Source organism: Ctenocephalides felis, unplaced genomic scaffold (genome assembly GCF_003426905.1).
Source record: "Ctenocephalides felis isolate EL2017-DRISC unplaced genomic scaffold, ASM342690v1 CF-g0.4_SCAFFOLD_00845, whole genome shotgun sequence".
NCBI classification, from domain to species: domain Eukaryota; kingdom Metazoa; phylum Arthropoda; class Insecta; order Siphonaptera; family Pulicidae; genus Ctenocephalides; species Ctenocephalides felis.
In genome coordinates this window covers 31,113,464-31,133,501 of record NW_020536999.1, presented here as the reverse complement: position 1 = coordinate 31,133,501, position 20,038 = coordinate 31,113,464, and the positions used below count along the sequence as shown (strand labels likewise).

At 28.8% G+C, this 20,038-nt stretch overlaps 2 protein-coding genes across 2 annotated transcripts; one reads left to right on the top strand and one right to left on the bottom strand.

The window, feature by feature from the left end:
• The first annotated feature begins 943 nt into the window (after positions 1-943).
• LOC113382101 (transmembrane protein 8B-like) lies at positions 944-13,828 on the top strand. The gene is made up of 9 exons (XM_026620659.1): positions 944-1,008; positions 3,067-3,206; positions 7,725-7,937; positions 10,901-11,099; positions 11,881-12,178; positions 12,277-12,637; positions 12,701-13,010; positions 13,071-13,356; positions 13,458-13,828. Exons 1-9 carry the CDS (start codon positions 944-946, stop codon positions 13,614-13,616), a joined length of 2,031 nt encoding a protein of 676 aa, XP_026476444.1. The 3' UTR covers positions 13,617-13,828.
• Positions 13,829-15,983: 2,155 nt separating this feature from the next.
• Positions 15,984-18,518, bottom strand: LOC113363508 (ras-related protein Rab-32-like). The gene is made up of 3 exons (XM_026606002.1): positions 18,340-18,518; positions 18,086-18,229; positions 15,984-16,569 (listed from the first exon to the last, which is right to left on the bottom strand). Exons 1-3 carry the CDS (start codon positions 18,499-18,501, stop codon positions 16,459-16,461), a joined length of 417 nt encoding a protein of 138 aa, XP_026461787.1. The 5' UTR covers positions 18,502-18,518; the 3' UTR covers positions 15,984-16,458.
• Positions 18,519-20,038: the final 1,520 nt, after the last annotated feature.

The window sequence follows — 20,038 nt, the reverse complement described above, 5'->3', positions numbered from 1 at the left end:
TTGTGCCACGATAATCCTCCTTTGCCCTTTTCGATACTCACGATTTCTTAACTTCTACGACCGTTCCACTTTACTCCAAATTATTACAGAATCTTCTCTATGGACTTCCTTCCAGTATGAATTATGTTCATACCCAAATTCCAATTTTTACATTTTTTAAAAAAAATGTAGAATAATAAAAAAAAAATTGTTTCAGGTAGTCGCTATCGCTATTATTTTATATTTTTTTTTTGTTTAGTTGGTAGTTCATACGATATAATGCAACATAATATTATATTAATAAGTGATAATAATAATGAAAATATTGTTTGCCTTTTTTAGGACCTTTCAAAAATAAAATTGATGCGTCTAGACCAGTACTACCCCTTAAGATTCCTAAATTAATAATAATTTTACGAGTTGTGATTATATATAAATATAAGAAAACAATTTTTTAATAAATTTACCAATAATTTAAAGACATAAAAATATTATATTTTTACTACCAGCATGATTTTTATAATATTTTAGATTAATAATAATAAGAATTTATGCTTGCATTTCTTGGAATGTAAAAACATTTACGTTTCTCCGAGTTCTTAAATGTTCTAAATACATTTCGTGAAACACGTAAAATATTTACTGAATGTCTTAGAAGTCAAGGCAAATTTCAACATGAGAGAACTTCCTCACTTTAATTAAAACATGACATGAGGAGCGAATGCTTCGCAGTGATATGACAATGCTAAAGTATAATGTAAAGCTAAGACAATGAGCATTATACTGGAATATTAATGTGTAAATTTATCTTTTATAAAATCTAATCACGAAATGATTTTCTTACCGCATACAGAATTATAAAATATCGAAATAAAAATAACTCAATTACCTGAAAAGTTGCTCAATATAAATTATAAGTAACGTGATTAACGTAACGTGGTAACGTAGCAACATTAGGACGAAAATGTTCAACAACATTTCTGAATTCATCATCATCATCGAACAAAAATCAAAACTATCAAATCCAGAGTGAGAAAACTTTATTGGCTGGATATAATTCAAAACTAGCACTATCGAGAATAAAAATTTTATTTTATAAAACAATAATAGTTCCTATCTGCTCTAGCAAATCTAATGTGGCATTCGTACAGCGGATCCAATCAAAACTACTTAGAATGATGATAGATTCACCTTGGTTTGTGAGCTTTTCATGATGATCTGAGGGTGCAATATATCAAGGGCTTCATAAAAACATATCGACTAATTACATCAAAAATTAAAAAATCATCCCAATGTACTTGTTGCTCCGTTATTCCATACACCAGAATCGAGAAGACAGAACAATTATGGCAGCATTGCATCTAATAGTACATGCCCACTAGGATAACTGTTGTCTATATTATCTAATATTTTTCATTAATGTCAATCAAAATAACTCATAGAATTTAACTAATGTTGTGATTGTTATTAAAATGAAGAAATAAAAAAAAACCTTCAAACAAAAAATATTGTAAGCATGAACAATAAAATAATCGAACTAAATTATTTGGAACATTTAACGTATTCACATTTGTCCTTTCAAAATTTCTTATGCCAATATTTTTTGCTGTCGACCGAATCCAAGCATGATAACAACGAGCAAACATAACTTATGATAATTGTATTCCTTGTTTATATTACATTATTCACCATGCGGTCCTGAATAAGTTAAAAGTGTTTAGGAGTATTTACTTTAGCGAGCCCGCAACCCCAAGTGTAGTACAAAAACAAACAGACACACATATTAAAATTGTATATATATATATGCATTCACAAACGCAGTTTATTATCAAAAATTGTAAAAAGTTCTCTGAAACATAAATAATTTTTGTAGCTTCTTTTATCTATCAGATCTTGGCTAGAACAAGTGCAACTATTATGTAATTTCCCCATCCTACAACTATGCAATTTGAGTAGCTTGTTACCAGAGAAAACGCGTAAAATAGTTTTATGAAAAGCTGTGAAATTTCACGTAATTTTCTAACGTAAATAGTTTGCATAAAATGCAGGTAATAACGTGGATAGTATCATGTTCGAGATACTTTTATACGGAATATTGTTTCAATAGTTATTTTTCATTGTTGGAGCATGTATTGTATATTACGAATTTTTAGAGGCATGAAATTGTGAAAATAGTAGTGCAATTTCTAATTATTTGAATTTTATTACGAAACTTTAATGAAACTCGAGTTCGCTGAATTTATATAATAAAAGTTATCATTATCATTCCTAATTGATTGAAAAATTAAAAGCATATTGATATTGCATAAATAATCCACATTTTTTGTTAGACGTAAAATGTTTATTTGTAGCCAAATACTTGAAATGAAAAACAATAAATAAATAAACTATTTATTATGTATGTTTCAACAATGTAATTATTCAGCACATAACGAATTCAGAACTGAACAATCATTGTTGGTAATTGTTTTATAAAAAAAACAACCAATAAAGTTAGAAACTGAAGATCAAGTAATAAAATGGTGTAGTTAGACACGTGATGAACAAATTGTCTACAACAATTTCCTTGAATCGTGTGTTGCATTTTTCTTGGTTTGAATTCGTTATTTATTTATTGTTATTACAAATAGTTATTTATTGCTTTCAATTTCGATTTTTTGGACAATTTGGACAAAAATACCTCAAAATTATTACAACATTTTGGCAATTGTATTATAATAATCAAAATATAAAATAATTTTTGATTTAGTTGGTATAATGTTAGTTTATATCAAACTACCATTGCATAGAATCCTGTTTCATATCGCTCAAGACTTAAATAATCAAAATATATGACTTTGCATTTAAACCTGCATATTAAAAACATACTTGCACAATATATGCAGTAGGTACACAACAGTTTTGCACTAAATCGAATATAACAATAGCCAGCAATAACTAGTTTCTATTATGAACTAATCAAGCAGGTTTTAACCAATTGCTAGAAGTGCTAAATAAAAATAGATTTTTTGCATTCTTATTTATAATGTTAAGTATTATTTTTTATATCAAGACAATTTTTACACATTTGTAATATTTTTATTCCAGACTGCAAGCGCATAATTTAACTTTTCCATCCGACGGAACGACTCACTGGTTGAATCTGTCTACGCCCGTCACGGGAGATTGGTTCGGTGTCGCTTTTCTCAGCTGGACTGATCCGAAACTCGACAAAATAGAACAGCAAGGTATGTATATATGCAGAAATATTTTATACATTCTTGAAAAAGAATGGAGAATAAAACCGTAATAATAAATTACTTCTAGGGCACTTTAGATTAAAAAAAAAAATGTTTCAGTTATCTTAAAATCAATCCAAAATAATTGATCTTCTGTTTGGATCTAAAAATCCAAGTAAGGGATACAAAAATAAACAAACAATTTCTAATTTGCAAATCCGTTTAAAAATTATTTAACTCTTTGGGGACGGCTGTCCACCTGAGTGGACAAACATACTCTGTGAGGCACTGGCTATTTTATAAACAATGACTCAGTTTGCATCAAAAAGTTGAATAAATTACATAAAGCAGTGATAAACAGTGTTGTATTTTAAAGATAATTTTAAGTTATTTTAGTAGTATTTTTAGCCTTTTTTGCTATATAGTCTTTTTTTAATATTTAAAACGACCGAGCGCTTTTAAATATGGCAAAACGACTGGTAAATTTTGTGAATTAAGCAGTAGTGAAGATGAGTTTCAAATAGACATTCATACAGACAAATTTATGAAATTACTATTCGCACCGAAGATAGTGATGAATGTGATGATGATATTATCTAACCAACAAAAAGAAAAAGTACAACAAATTAAATGAAGAACGGAAAGACATTAGCGAATGTGCCGATTCTCTATCAATAATCGAGTTTGACATACATTAACAAACACCCCGACTACAAATACCAAGCAATATAAGACATCCAATAAATTATTTTACTTTATATTTTCCAAATGATTTATTAGACAATATAATAGGAAAAACAAACCATTATGGGGCAGCACAAAAATGAACAAATATACTGACTAATCAGTGGCATAATCTAAATGCGAGATAAAGAAGAAGGGATTGTATTGTCTGTTCTGACAGAAAAACACCAGGAGAAGTCGGGGAACAACATTTTATTGTAAAACATGTCAAAATCAACCAGCTATGCATTTTGGAAATTGTTTTGAACGTCACCATTTTTTATAAAATGATCAAAAATAAATTAATATTATAAATGTATGTCCTTCAATGACCAAAAAATTTTTATCAAACAAATTGCATAACACACACAATAAAATCAAGTTTGCAGCCGGTACAGTAGATTGTTTTGAAGTCGGTGCCGTCCCGTAAGTGTTAATAAATACTATTCGACAGTAATACAACTATTCATATATTTCATACAAAGTTTTGGGCTTCTGCATTTATAGCATTTTTTCCTTGGCAAGTACGCATGGAACGCATTGAAATGATCCAGTACACCACAGCATATTTCACTAATATTTGCTATTCTATATATACGAACCATTGCGAATTTCATTCCCATAATTAATATTACCAGCACGTACTTAATTATAATCTGAAATTGACATTATGCGATGCTCAATGTGATATTGCTGCGCGCATTACTAGTTATATCAACTCCAATAGCGACGCGAATCCATTTCGAATGACATATTCAAATTGAGGGAAGTCAAATTACCTTTATTACCATCAAATGTTATTGCATCGGGAGTAATGTTTCTATATTAATTCATATTAAATGTACGTGAAATAAAATAAAAATTTGGTATGAAAATTCTATAGGCGTAAAAAATTAGGAGCTGAACATCCAGCTACGTGCATATTGAAATATAATCAAATGACATCCAAATTGTAAGGAATAAAATTATTCAATATCAGCCTATACATAAAAAATCAAAATTTTTTCCAAGAATTTAAGTGTATTGTCAAACACATTAGTTATCATTGTAAATATGTGAATAAATTCCCCAAAGGCAAAATAACTTAATATCAGATCAAGGTTATAAATATTTATTTTACACCGTCAATTTTCTGCAAAGTTTCATAAATAAGAAATTAATCAACAATAATCCCAAAGAAACGGTTCTGCCGATCAAGGATAAAATGCCAAAAAATGCTAAATTTCGAACACACACATACTGTGTTCAATTCTGGCGTCAATTCCGAATGATTAGAAACATCAAGTAAACGTAAAATTATCTAGAAAATTTGACAAAAAAATATTTTATGTTATGTTATATGTTGGAAAAAAAATATGCAGAATATAACAAAAGTGACAGTCTCTGTACAGCATATATTGGAGTATTAATTGTCAATGTTCTTCAAATTAATAAATATTATATAACCAGAGAATTTATGATGTATTTTTAAAGAATAAAATTTAAACTAACCTGTGTAGTGGCGGCCAAACTTCACTAAATCTGCACCTGGTAAATTTGACACACACTGAACTCTTGACTATCAATTATCGGCATAGACTGACAAATAAGCATACGACATCACTCCAATATTGCAATACACCTGTTTACGTAAATAAATCTAAAACCGCACATAAACATATCTCACTGTAATCTATTTAGATTGTCAGTTGAAGATAAATATTATAATAAAAACTGTCCTGGTTTCTTCGAGACCCCGAAAATGCGACGAAGACGACCGGGGTGCATTCGGCGTCCCCGGTCACACGCCTTTGTTCTGGTCCCTACCAAACGCAGGAACTATATGAAAGATTTACTTCGACCATTGCTTTAACATCAACAAACATAAAACAACAATTCTTTATTGTATAGATATGAACTTCAAATGGTTGGTAAACAAACCATTTGAAGTTGTATCAAAATATTGATATAATCGATACAATTGCCTTTTTTGGTATATTTGATTTTAATGCATATATATAATTATTTTTTGTATCCTCTTTGGAATTTTGCCCAGTTTTTGAAGCGCTGTATAAAGGAAACAAATAATATTTTTACTATCGATTTTTTTTATCATTTGTTTATTGATATTTTATTATTACATAAAAAAAATTATTTTAAAAAAAATTAAAATTCACAAAGTTATGAGCAGTCAAAGTGGGGGCTCAAAAAAAAAGAGGGTGTCCTGGCGTGCATGATTCCAACCCTCCTGGTGATTTGAAACAAACAAAAATAGATGGATTCTTAATTATTATAGATGCCGCTATCGTATGACCCTTGGATAAGTTAAAAAAATGTTTTTGTTTGGATGGCGGCAGTTTGAAAAAAAAATTTTTTTTCATGTTTTTTTTAACAATTCCGAATTTTTAAAAAATACTAAATGAAAAGTTATAGTTTTGGGCAAGGTCCACGCGATAAAGCGATGTATAGAGAAGATCCTCTCCAAATTTCAAGTAAATCGGTTTGAAGTAACTCGAGATATCCTTACCGCCAGCTCGAAAAAAGTAATTCCGAGAAAAACGCGTTCAAAGTTTTGAGAAGCGGTCGGGTCCGAACCGAGGCCACGTCGCTAAAACGGCTATAACTCAGGAAATAATAGTAAATTTGAAAAATCCTTTTAATGACATATTTTTGAATAACTAAACTTTGAAAATATGAAAAAAAAAATTTCGATTTTTTCAAAATTCTACAGTAGAATACCCCCTTAAATAAACATGTAAATATCATGTAATTAATAATAACTAGCTGCATGTGCACTTCGTTCACGTGAAATTTTTAAAAATAGTTAAGCGTTTTTGTCATTTTTATATAAATTGGTTGCTAACTATTTTCATTTTCTAATTTCTTTATACAACACGTTTAGCCTTTCTCAGACTCTTTGAGGTTTGACTATTTTTAATCATTACTAATTTGAAAAATAAGCTAGTTTTGCATGGCATTATGTCTTAAGGCAGATTTATTTATTTTGAAAATTTATTTGAAATAACTGTTATCAATCAATGATCCATTTTCATCGATTATTTATTATTTTTATTTCTGAAATGTTAAATTACGCACCTCTAAATATTTTTCTATATGAACCTTTAGGTTTTAGGAAAGGGATATAATTTAGCGTCTAATTGTTAAACTGTATAAATATTGGTACGAAACTCATAAAAACGTGTCCATAAAATTGTGAATAAAATCTGTATTTATTAATAAATAACTCTGTATAATATCTAATGTCTAATGTTAATTCAAACCGCCAAAAGTCATTTTTTAACTTCTCTTAGTGGATTCATTTGTATCTGAGTAAATTGAAAAAAAAATTATCTTTATAAATATTCATCACGGTAGTTTTTAATTGTAAGATTATTATTGGCATATGTTTTTAATATTTCCATATAATATCGATAGTAAAATATTTAAAAAAAATTGTAGTAAAATTAAATTGAAACACACCTGTGATTCAATACAGATATTTAATCATCTTATTACAATTATTATAATGTATGAAAGTAATTAAGCAAACAAACATAGAAATTAATTACCATCTTGATTACAATTACATATATTTCTAATATGTTTACATGTATGTATAATAATAATGAATAATGACTAGTAGTCTGCCCGAAGGCAGGTCCATGGTGTGAGAGCCACCATTTGATAGACCTTCTTGGTCTATCATTCCCATTGCCGTTATAACATATACATATATATATATATATATATATATATATATATATGTTCATATATACAACGAATTCTTCTTCAAACTATCTTAAAATTTAATTATTACTTCCTCAGGCCTGGGGCCCCGTTGCGAAACTTACATGCAGTCCGCCCTGCACGCGCTGCTGGACGAAGCTTCCCCGAGCCTGGTGCAGGACATTGTGTACGATCTGGCCTCCGTCCCCGGTGAGAAACAAAAGTTACGATTTCACGTGCCACATGAGACCAGGTCAGCATCTTTGAGATTTCGACTTTTTGACAGATTGGATCCGGCAGGAATGAGTGGAGGTAACTATTTTAACGACTGAGAATCGTCATAAGTGTTTTTTTTTTATTTTAAGCCAAACACGTATCATCAATTTAAGTTAAGAATGCTTATTTATTTATATTTATGGGTCAATTCTGGCGTAAAATAGACCAATGTTATGGCAAGGCTATGTTAGGTTCCAGTTTTCAAACAAAATGCTACTCAAAATGTTATGTATTTGCTGTGCGATCAGACGTCTCACACATAACATGCAACTTCACTCATATGTTATCAAACTATATCTCAATGATTCAGTTATAATAATATCGTTATTCTGATATTTGTGCTTTTCCTATGTTAGGATTTCTATCTAAAACCCCTGACTGCACAGAAACCACATAGAATTCAAAAGTTTTTAGTACCACTTTATATGAAAACTAATTTATGTAACATTTGTCTATTTTACGGCAGAATCGGTCTCTTAGTCTTTAAATGGGATATTTAATTTTTTTTTTATTTATTCATATAGTGCAAATTATAGCTAAATTTAATGCAGATAAATTGGATCCAACTTAAATAATAAAATTCAAATAATTATTCAAGTATTTTCACAATAGCTATTTAATTTCCTTCTACATTTTCGTAATATAGAACAAATTGCTCTAACAATGAAAAATAACTATTGAAACAATATTCAGTATAGAAGTATCTCTAAAATGATACTTCATCCACGATATTACCTGCATTTTATGCAAACTATTTACGATCGAAAATTACGTAAATTTTCTGCGCTTTTCATAAAACTATTTTACGCATTTTCCCTGGTAACAAGCTACTCGCAAACTGCATTGTAGAATGAGGAATTATATTTCATTCCCAATTATTCTTGTCATGATCTTATAGATAAAGGAGCATCTTGGAACCCATCAAAAGCCATATTCAAACATTATAGAATAAGATAAATAACAATCGTCTAAATTTGCGTATAATTAAAAAAAATCAATCATCGATGTGTTTTTTTATTGGCTTTTAAATAGCTCATTTTTTTGAACTTAAATTTCAGATGTTTGTGTAACTTCATTCAATTATTTTTTGCGAATTTTTTATCCTCTCAAGGATCCATTTCAATGGTTCGCTTTTATTTTCCGTTTAAAACGAAATGAAAATACCCAATTAATTTCAATTGCTACGAGATTATGATTTCAGAAGACTTTTCTTTACGTCAGTGCCCGTGAATAAACCAACAAAGAAAAATATAATTAATTAGAAGAGGATGCTTAGTGGAAATAGTCTAACAATGGCCGAATCTTTCTGGAAAACGTAAAGAGAATGGCGTTCCGTAATTAATCGTTATTAAATGCAAATCAGTTCTCGGTTATGTTCTCAATTTTAAGTGGAAGCTATTCATTTTAAAATAATTTATAAAGTTATTAACGCATGCTGAGGTAATTTATATATTCATTTAAATTATTCGTTAGAGAAAAATTGCCGGAAGGAAGAATCAAGAATTTATAATGCTGACTCACATTTTATTATATAATTATTATTCTATAAATTTTGATAAATAAATTCAGAACTGTTTCCAATATGATACCATTATTAAAATGTTCATGCTTTTTTATTCAAACTCTGAGTATTTATGAGAAGCTTCTCTAAGCAATCGATTACCAATTATTGTTTTTCTATATATCATTTTCTTCATGTCATCGATCATCTGCATATTTCATTTAAAATACTCGTATGTCATAATACATCAGCTTTTGCTTCAAGTACACATTTTTTATATGTATAACCGTAAATATTATTTTATCTGAATACAAACTAATACAATTTGTCAGCATAATAGCATAACATAAATTAGGATAATTTAATATTTGTTAACAATTCCTGTATAACAATATAATTCCTGTATTTAAATTATATATTTTACATTAACCAACATAGCCATAAATAAATCAATATCCAAATAATATAAATAAATCAAAACTAAACAATAATATTAACAACATAGAATTCATTTGCCTAAACAAGTAATATAATTATAATAATACGATGCATAATTACGTTCATTAAATGTTAATACGTTAAATATTAATACAGCACAATTAAATGTTCATTTCATTTGTTAATGACTATAATTTATGACCAATATTGGTGATTCATAGAATATATATATATACACATACATATAATAGATATTGTAAATAATATTTAATAAAAATTAATAAAATTGCTAAGTTTCGTTGAGAATCAAAGAGAAAAATACACCATGATAATACACTCTTAGATCAAAATGTTAAAGTAGCTTCAAAAATAGGTTTAATTGCGATTAATTAATCGGGGATGATTCTTTTCTGTTAACCTAAGCTCAGTATATAAAATGATATGAATAACAGACCTAACATAAAATGGCATTGACGTTTCTGAAAAATTTCTTTCTGATTCTATCGTTTTTTTTTGTATGTTTGAAAACCGTATTTTTCCGCAAATTTTACTGTTCTTTCTCATTAGCGATTTTTTAAGTCTATTTATCTTAAGGTGTCATATTATACTATAATGTATATTATTTGTTTATTCAACAATAAACAACGTGTTGAAATAAAATATATAATTTGCTCAAAATTTTGTTTCCAAAACTGGACACATAGTATATTTTGTTTTGACATATTGGCTGTTAAATTATGAATATATATATATATATATACATATATATATATATATATATATATATATATACATATATATATGGGTATTACTGCCCTAGGCCAGATCCGTGAGCTGTGTCAAACAGCAACTCGATTCAGGGAAGAGTAAGTGTGAGAGATTTCCCATTGCATTTCAAACCGCATTGCCAAAATGGGCTATTTTTAATTGTAAACATATGTTTGATCTATATTTCCAAGTGAAATTGGACATTGCTGCTGCCCGATGCCAGGTTGTCCAGCGAGATTCGAACTCACCCGTTCATATATGACGATTGATAATATTAAGTTTCGTTTCCTAGGATTTCGAAGTAAAAGCTACGAAGACGACAATACCACCCTATTGTACAAATTGTCCGGACCCGGAATTTCGCAATCGGGCGTCGCGGCTCTGAGTAGGAATGGAAGCGTCGAGGTGGAGATATCGCCGCGCAGAAACGCTTGGCATTACATGGAAATATCACTTCCTCAAGACACGAGAGCAGAAGTTGTAGACTACCGGTTTGTAATTTGCTCCAGATATACTTATACGTTTTCTTATATATAAACCTACTTATACTCGTACAGAGCTCTTGATGAAGTCTCTATACAGGAGAAATGAACAGTGTTAATAGACCGAGATATAAATGATGCGAATTAGGATTAAGAGTATGAGCTGATTATCTACTTTTTTGTGAATTTTGAAAATCCCCGTGTTACGTAATCTTCACATGGCAATTTTGAAAACCTGAAGTTATCTTGCGTCCATAAATAAAATGTCCCGAGAAACTAATTCATTGTATAATTACAAGTACATTAAAAGACGACGTAAACTAAGAAATTTTATCGTTGATATTAAATGAAATCCTGTGAGATTTTATGGCACTCTTATGCGATGAAGAGTGTTCGTAATTTATTTGCACAAATTTTGAATCCTATGAGAATTTAATTACACGAAATGCAGTAACTAATATAATGAGTTGTTCTAGATAGCTGCGTTAAAATTTATTGGTGCAGTAAGAAACATACGTTTAAGTTATTTTTACTAATGACTAAAATAGCTCTTTATGTATTTTATATATTTTACGCCTATTTCCCCTTTATAAAATCAGAAAAAATATATAAATTATTGATTTATTCAATTATTTAAAATATATTGTTCTTTTGGAAGTAAGTTCAAAATATAAATGTACAAAATTCTTTTGTGGTTCGAACACAGTTTATTCTTTAATTTCTGCAGATTTTTAAAATTAAATTTCCTGAATAATGATAAAACTGAATAGTTTTATACCTCATTTTTCAGGTTGGAATTAGATCTCCGAGGCGATGACACCAGCAAATTTGAGTCACCTCTTCTAATACGTCAAAGTTATCCCGAATTTTTCACATTTGATTACGACTTGCATCCAATGTCAAATGGTTCCACTCCTGCGACAATCACACTGAGCTCATATCGACCCACAAGTCTTTCTTTCGCCGTAGAGAGGGTACAAGACATTGGCGGAACTCTGGTAATTGGTATGGGACTGAAACCTACTGTTGATGACGTTAAGAAAGATGAAGTTATGTCAAAAGCCACATACAGCTATAATAAAGTCAAAGTAAGAAAAGAATACATACAGTTATGATTATTTCTTGGTTGTAAAATATTTGTTAAAGCATTCATAAACATTCAAAATTTCATAATTTATGTTTTCAGGTTGTTGTGTGTATTGGTCTAAACGTCCAGCCAACACCCGCATTCACCAACTCCTGTATGCATGGCTATTTGAACAGAACAGCCGATATGATTCTTAATACCACAGACACCATGAGTTTAGTAAATATACCTTTTCCTGAGCCAGGTACCTGGTTTGTGACTGCAGCTATATATTGCTATGATGAAAAAACCTCCAAATCTGAAAGAGACAAACTGACAGACGAATGCAAACAAGATATTGTTTTTTCTGTAAATTCAAGTCCTTGTTTGGGTGGCGGTTGTAGCGATTATGGAAAGTGTTACCATTATATGTCCGGAGGATTTGTATACTCTACTTGCATATGCTGGAAAGGATACAGCGGTAGGTATTTAATACAACATATTCTTCTTGTAAACAAATTAAATTTATTCGTACTTGTTTTAGGATGGGATTGCTCCGATGCGTCCAGCGTTCCTAGCTCCTGGCTTTTGTTGCTGCAAACTTTATGTCTTACGTTATCAAACTTGATGTTCCTAGTTAGTGTTGTATTTGCAATACGAAGAAAACATTATCCACAAGCTATGGTTTATGCAGCTACCATGCTGTTTTCTGCTTTGTATCACGCTTGTGATTCTGGCGAGGATGAATATAGTTTTTGCTTGGTTCGGTTATCGGCCATGCAATTTGCTGACTTCTACTGTGGACTTCTGAGCATTTGGATAACTCTGCTAGCTATAGCCAACGTCAGAGAAGGGTAAGAATATTAAAAAACTGAAGCAATGTTTTTAAAATAACGCACAATATTAAATTCCAGTCTGGCTTTGTTGCTTCACACTGCAGCATCCATTATTTTTGCTGTTTGTACAGAATTGGACAAACACGCATTATGGGTGTTTTTGCTAGCGGCTTTGTCCGGTTTGGCGGTTGTTCTTGCTTCTTGGGGGTTGCATTACAGACGAGAAAAGCGATTTTATCCAACGCGTCGATATCTGATCTTTTATCTACCATTAGGACTTGTCATTACTGGTATTGGTCTCATATGCTACGCGTTTTTGCAGACCAATAATAACTATTATATAGTACACTCACTGTGGCATATGGTAAGTGCTAAAAATTACATTGTACAGTAGTTACTTATGCTACGTATCTACAACTTTTGCCCTTCATTATCTTTTTACTGATTTCTTTTTGCTTTTTGTAGATAATGGCCATCGGTGTTGTTTTACTTTTGCCTGATTATTCGAATAGTATGAGAAAAAGTGGTACTGATAATAGATTATTCGAAAACGACAGTCCAATCAGCACAACTACAAATGGTGGAGTGCTAATGAACGGGGAGGCAAATGGACCGCATGTCTAGCATAAGTCAAATATATTCCAAAGGCTCGTGTCGATTCTGTTCCGTTCTCAGTATCGAAAACTTTAAATAAAAGCCTGATCTTGTCCATGTTTCGAAATAATCCGCATAACTCAAAAATGCATGTTTTTGTTCAAGTACCAATAATATAATAAAGTAAAATCTGTGTATTTTTCTTCACTATAATATCGAAACATGGATGAAATTCATAAAACTGCTCGAGCCTTTGCGAATTAATTTTACACATTCCAAATAATTTGCCTATGCATACAAAAGATCTAGAAATTAATTTGTATCGCACAACTAATGAATATCATAGAACACATGATATAATGAAACAACTTTTCACGAATTGGCTTTGATTGATTTATCAAAAGTCAAATAGTTTAATGAATTTTAATAAAAATTTGATATTTATTGCATTCACCCTATTTTATGGCACAAAAACATTTGGAATACGAAATATGTATACTTGTATGAAAAGAAAATTGTAAAGAATTTGCCATTGATATCTGTGATCTAACTATATTTACGTTAAAAGCGTAAAACTATGCATTCCTTCAAGAACTTGTACAAAAAATGATCGAATTTTGAAAGTGATGAAAAATAATATTTGTTGTATATATTTTAAATGTTAGGTTACCAAAAAATGATTTCTAGACTCTTTATAATTATTTAGTTTGTAGGTTGTTTATTGCTGCAAGCAATATCGTCCGCTATCGTTTGTTGAAAGACTAAGCAGAAAAAAGGCATTAAAATTTAATAATAATAATTTAAGATTAAAATAAGCGGTCGTTTATTCAAAGCTTGAACGCTTACTGAAATATAGAACGTAGAATAAAGTGATTGTATTCAGAAAATACAAGACAAATATTTTGGAGTATATTCTGAATATAACCATTGATCATTTAGCGCATTTCTCGAAACAATAAGACTGAACCGTCCTATTGTAACATTCCAAAGACATTTAGTTTAGTTTAATTACAAAGTGATAGTCTTTATATACTTTTAATTTAGATTAAATTAGTTATCTTATACAGCTTCAGCTATCACAATTTCTTAATTCATTTTTAATTTAAAAATTGAAAACTTCAAACAACTATGATAAACTATATGACACGGTGTAAAAATTTAACAAAAAAAACATTTAAAATTAAGAAATATTTTTATATACCAATGGTTGTATCGTTGTCGTGATTTATACGTAATATGCATAAAATCAAAATATTTATAAACTCTCAAATGAAATGAACAAAAACAAACAAAACATATAAGGTATCCATTTTTCTAGTCACTTAAGGAAAAGCCTGCAACATGAAGAGAAAAATATGAAAATATTTTAGAATTAAGTAATTTGTATAATAAAAGTCATCGCGCATATTTCTTTCTGTCAGAAATTCAGATTATTTTAGTCATAAGTCTGTTAACTATTCTGATAAACCGATTCTAGAAATTACCTAGCATTCTGTCCAAAGTTGATTATAATTTTACCTAGTTCTTCACAATTTTATTGATATGAGTGTTATGAGTTATTTTTACTTTTTACCATTTAAAAAAAATCGTAATATTTAATCAATTTTTTGATATAGTCATCATAGTAAACTCATAAAACAGAAATTACAATAGTATATAAGAATATAATAACTTTGTATAAATAATAATAAATTTTGGAAAAAAAAATTTTAGTTTCCGATAGACATTTGATATGTGATTCATGAATCAGATAGAGAAAAATCGAACTTTGGAAGCAAGATCATCACAAAACGGTGTATCTGTAAATAGTATATTCTTATATCTTGAGCACAAATATAGATATTACATTGCAATAGTATATAAGAAAACGGATGATTTGCCCTAGTAAGTTTGCAAAGTCACGAATGAAAAATATGTACTCTGAAGAGAATAATTTCAAATGTCACGTGTTACCTAATGTTTGTATTGAAATATATATGATTGTTGTTATGATAAAAAAAAGGTTTTTAATTTATTTTTAAATAAATAAATTAAGGAAAAAAAAGTAAACTCGAAAATAACTTGATGAAACTGTGTCGACTTTTGGGACAAAGATCCTAATGTTTATCGATCTATAATAGACTGTTAATATATAAAAATTTAAAATAATACAGTAAGCAACTGGGCCTAAAGAAACGTGATGTTTCATCTCAAATCAATTAACCTAAAACCTTTCAACTTTTCAAAGACGCATCCGCTGAACTTTGCATCGTAGAACAAATATAATTTTCCAACTGATTTTGAAATTTTTAAATATAAAATTATTTTTACTCTTAATAGCATTTTATATTGAAGTTGATTTAAAGAACTGTTATCTTTTGCAATAATTTTATTCTATAAACATATCGGAGTTCAACTATTTAAAGCTTATTTTTAACAAATGTTAAATTTATAAAATTCACAATTTCAGGAACTCAACAAACAATTATTCACACGGATTGTACTCTTAGACAGCTGCGCTTACACATTACAAACAATCGTATAAAATAATTCTTATATATAAAAATAATTTGTTAAGACTTTCAATCTATCTTCTCGCAACTTTAACAATCATATTTACATATTTATATATAAAATGCATGGTGTATATACACTTATATGCATTGTTAATTTTTATACATAGATTTATAACTATAAAAATACAATCATGACGTGAATATATATAAAATGTTAAATACTTAAAATAATGTAAAATATCTTACAACATAAACGGTTTTTATAAATGGCAAATATATGGAAAATCGACGCGATTTCACGATTATTATAATTATGGCTTGATAAGGTGTATGTAAATTTGTAGGCAGTCAATTTTACATTTTATCGAAGGCAAATATCAGCAATTGCACGATTTTTTTATTCTATCATTGTCGCTTCCACGTAATGAAAATTTATTATCATCTAAGATGCAGTCCTGACTGTTCATCAATTTATCGTTTTCCATTATCTGTAAAGAATAATATTTTTATTATAAAAATTATATAAAAAAATATAGGAAAATATGAAATGAAAAATCGTATGTTATTAGAAGATCATGCACTGTAAGAAGTCTATGTTATGACGAAAATAAATCTTTCGAAAGATTTTACTTGGGAGTCGTGCCGGTTGGTCTTTGCTAAAGATTGGCCAAGGCATTTCTTTGGAGTTGTCGAAAAAATCTAATCGTTAGATTTATTAAAACTCTGCATAATGATAAAGTTCGTGACCTGAACGAACGTCCTAAAATTACAGGTCTACCAAAAAGCAGAAGTCGAACTATTGAGTTTTTAAGAAAAAAACAACTACAGTATCGATTATTAATGTTTATCCAAGAAATATGTATCTTGTCATATCACTACGGAACAATTTTCAAAATCAAAGTTTAAATGTGTAAACACATCTAATGTGTTTCTACAGATTAGATAAAATTTAATCGATTGTTGTACCCGAGCAAATATCAGACTTTACACAACGAGAAACATCTATTCCACTGGAGGAAGTTTCTAATTGCACAGAGCAGTGCAACTGAGATTCATATACAACCATGGATATAAAATAAATATAAATGTTATCGATAAAGTACGGAAATTTTAAATAAATAGAACAGATAGTATCACAATAAGTTGGTTAGTTTTGTAGCTGTTTATTTTTAGAAATTTGTGAATTCAGATTGATTTGAACCACATTATAACTTTATTAGGGAATTGACAAGCATTTTGTACAACTTTTTTGAAATATAAGCTTTTGCACATAAAGAAACAAACTCAGAAGAGTTTGAAACAATACTGCTATTGAACATAGCAATAAAAAGATGCATATTCATAATCTTATTTAACCGATATTTCGAGTTAGTTTTAATAGAGTCTATTATTATACGAAAACATCTAGTTATAGTTTTACTACTAAACTGATTTTCTACTATTCAATACAAATTTATTTTTGACATTTTTATTAGAGTTTATATAATCCTGATGTATAGTTTTCATATTTGATGCAGCGATATCGGTAAAGAATATTTTCACCAAAATATTTTGATATATTTTTCAAAATCCATATCACCTTTGTCTGACCAACAACTTCGGTTGCAAGGCCAAAACCTTACAACATACGCCACGAAGTGCCCACAAATCATAATATTTGTAACTACTAATCTGAATTTAACATTAATGAACTACCAAATAGATTAAATTAAATTAGTTGAAGAATAAATTGTCTTTATATCGTAAAATGAATTCATGTTAACCCTTTCCACTCGCAAATTCCGAGATTTATATGAATTTTGTCGCCGGAGAGGCGGCATCCGAGTGGAAAAGTTAAACATTGATAATTGAATATTCATAGAAATCCATCAAATTAATTAATCATATATTTTTTGTTAAAAAATTGGAAATAAATGGTTACGAAAAAGAGAGGACAATAGACAAATTTATTCTGATACTTATGTTAGTTCAGTAAATACTATCCTTAAATTTATTTTTACATACCGTTTTTACTAAAGCAGTTGCTGCTTCTTCTATATTAACGTTTTCCTTTGCCGATGTTTCGAACCATGCAGCAAAACCTTTTTCTTTTACAAATTCATCAAGTTTAGACGGAGAACTTGCTAGGCCTTCTTTAGGTTGATCACACTGTATGATAAAATCAATGTAAGTATATTCATGGAGCAATGCCGGTAAGAGCAATTTGTATTATATCTATAAAAATTGATGAATCTTCAAAATTTATCATTTATATCCACCTTATTTGCTAAAAGAATACAAGGTATAGGTGATCCATCAGGTAGTTGTACTTTGGCATCCAAATCCGCTTTCCATTTATGAACAGCATCAAAGGTGACGGATCTGGTGACATCGAAGACCAAAAAGGCACCTACGGCTTCTTTGTAATACACCCGGGTCATGTTTCCAAAACGCTCTTGACCTGGATAAAACAAACAGGTATATAATGGATAAAATTATACGAAATTGAAAATAAATGGAGATTTCAAAAGTTAAGTGTATTAATGATAATTGAAGAGAGACTCAATGAATAATTATCTTTCTCGCGCCACTAATAATATAATAATGCTGAATGTATATCGTACAGTTTACACTATATAAATCCAAAATTAGAAATGAAAATTTAAATGATCTATAATATAAAAAAATCGAATTTAAAAGCAAAAGGCAAAAGGCAAAGACAAATTTGAAAATTTGTAATTTTTTTTATTGCAGCATTAAATTATAATTAACTGCATTAAACAATGATTTGTGTTTCCTAAATAACTACTGGAACTAGTTTCATTAATTAATACTAGTTAATTTTTGTATCCGAAGGTGAAGGCAGTTATACTGAATGTAGAAAAGCTAAAAAACGTCTTGTATATATAATACTTTAGAAGCGTTAGAGCTATTTCTAAAACAGTAAATCTATCAATCAAAAGAGTACATATTTCGAGAAGTATGAAAACTTTCAAAACCGTGATTTAAATAATAAATTATTTTTATTTATTTATATTTAAATAAATATAGTAATGTCCAAATCTAACATTATTAGACATGCGAAAGGCAACGAATAATTTTAAAATTTATAATTTTATCGATTGCAGCATTAATTCATAATTAACTGCATTAAATTACGATATGTTTTTCCTAAATAACTAACTAGTTTCAGTATTTTGATCATTAATTTTTGTACTCAAAGTTGAAAAGGAGTTATACTAAATAATATAGTAAAACTAAAAAACGTCTAGTATATTTCATTTTTAAATGTAAGAATTAGAGCTATTCTTAAAACAGTACCCATATAAATCAAAATAGTGCATAAGAACATTGCATAAGAATAAATAGAACATTTTTTTAGAAATATGAAAATTTTCGAAACCGTGATTTTGTATTTTATATGTTCATCATTTGACATTGTTCAGTTTTATATTATCTTTAGCTTCAACTTTAATTTAAAATTTAAGTACAAAGTATTAAATTATGTGTATATTAATCAATATGCATAAGTATTAACGACTATGTTATAATCTATAAGTACATATTTATTGTCAATTATCTGTATTTTATTAAGTAATAAAAATAATTTTATCGATGATAAATTATATAGGCATAACCATTTCAGAATTTCCACTTTCAAAAAATTTGAATTCATATATTAATTTTGTAACATTAACAATATTTACTCTAAATGTATTTTCTAATATTTTTTATTAACTTCTGTTTTGATTTGCGGCATCAACCTTTTAACTTATAAATTATTAAAGCACAACCTAATTGTTGAATAAATAAATATATAAAAATATAAATTTATTTGATATAATAACGAATAGTTAGTATATAATTCAAGAAGTGTTCAAATCAGATTGTAAACGACTACAAAATAGTTTACTCATATTAAAATCGTTAGTAATTTTGTATGAAGTATTTATAAAATTGATATTTTCAAGTGCAAAA

Excerpts from the sequence above, each read along its gene's own strand:
- LOC113382101 (XM_026620659.1), top strand. The coding sequence starts at position 944 with ATGTTCAACAACATTTCTGAATTCATCATCATCATCGAACAAAAATCA. Across the intron at positions 1,009-3,066 it reads TCAAAACTATCAAATCCAGA|ACTGCAAGCGCATAATTTAA; the intron begins GTGAGAAAACTT and ends TTTTTATTCCAG. Across the intron at positions 13,357-13,457 it reads TACACTCACTGTGGCATATG|ATAATGGCCATCGGTGTTGT; the intron begins GTAAGTGCTAAA and ends TGCTTTTTGTAG.
- LOC113363508 (XM_026606002.1), bottom strand. The coding sequence starts at position 18,501 with ATGACCCGGGTGTATTACAAAGAAGCCGTAGGTGCCTTTTTGGTCTTC. Across the intron at positions 18,230-18,339 it reads GTATTCTTTTAGCAAATAAG|TGTGATCAACCTAAAGAAGG; the intron begins GTGGATATAAAT and ends TTTATCATACAG. Across the intron at positions 16,570-18,085 it reads CAACTGCTTTAGTAAAAACG|ATAATGGAAAACGATAAATT; the intron begins GTATGTAAAAAT and ends TATTCTTTACAG.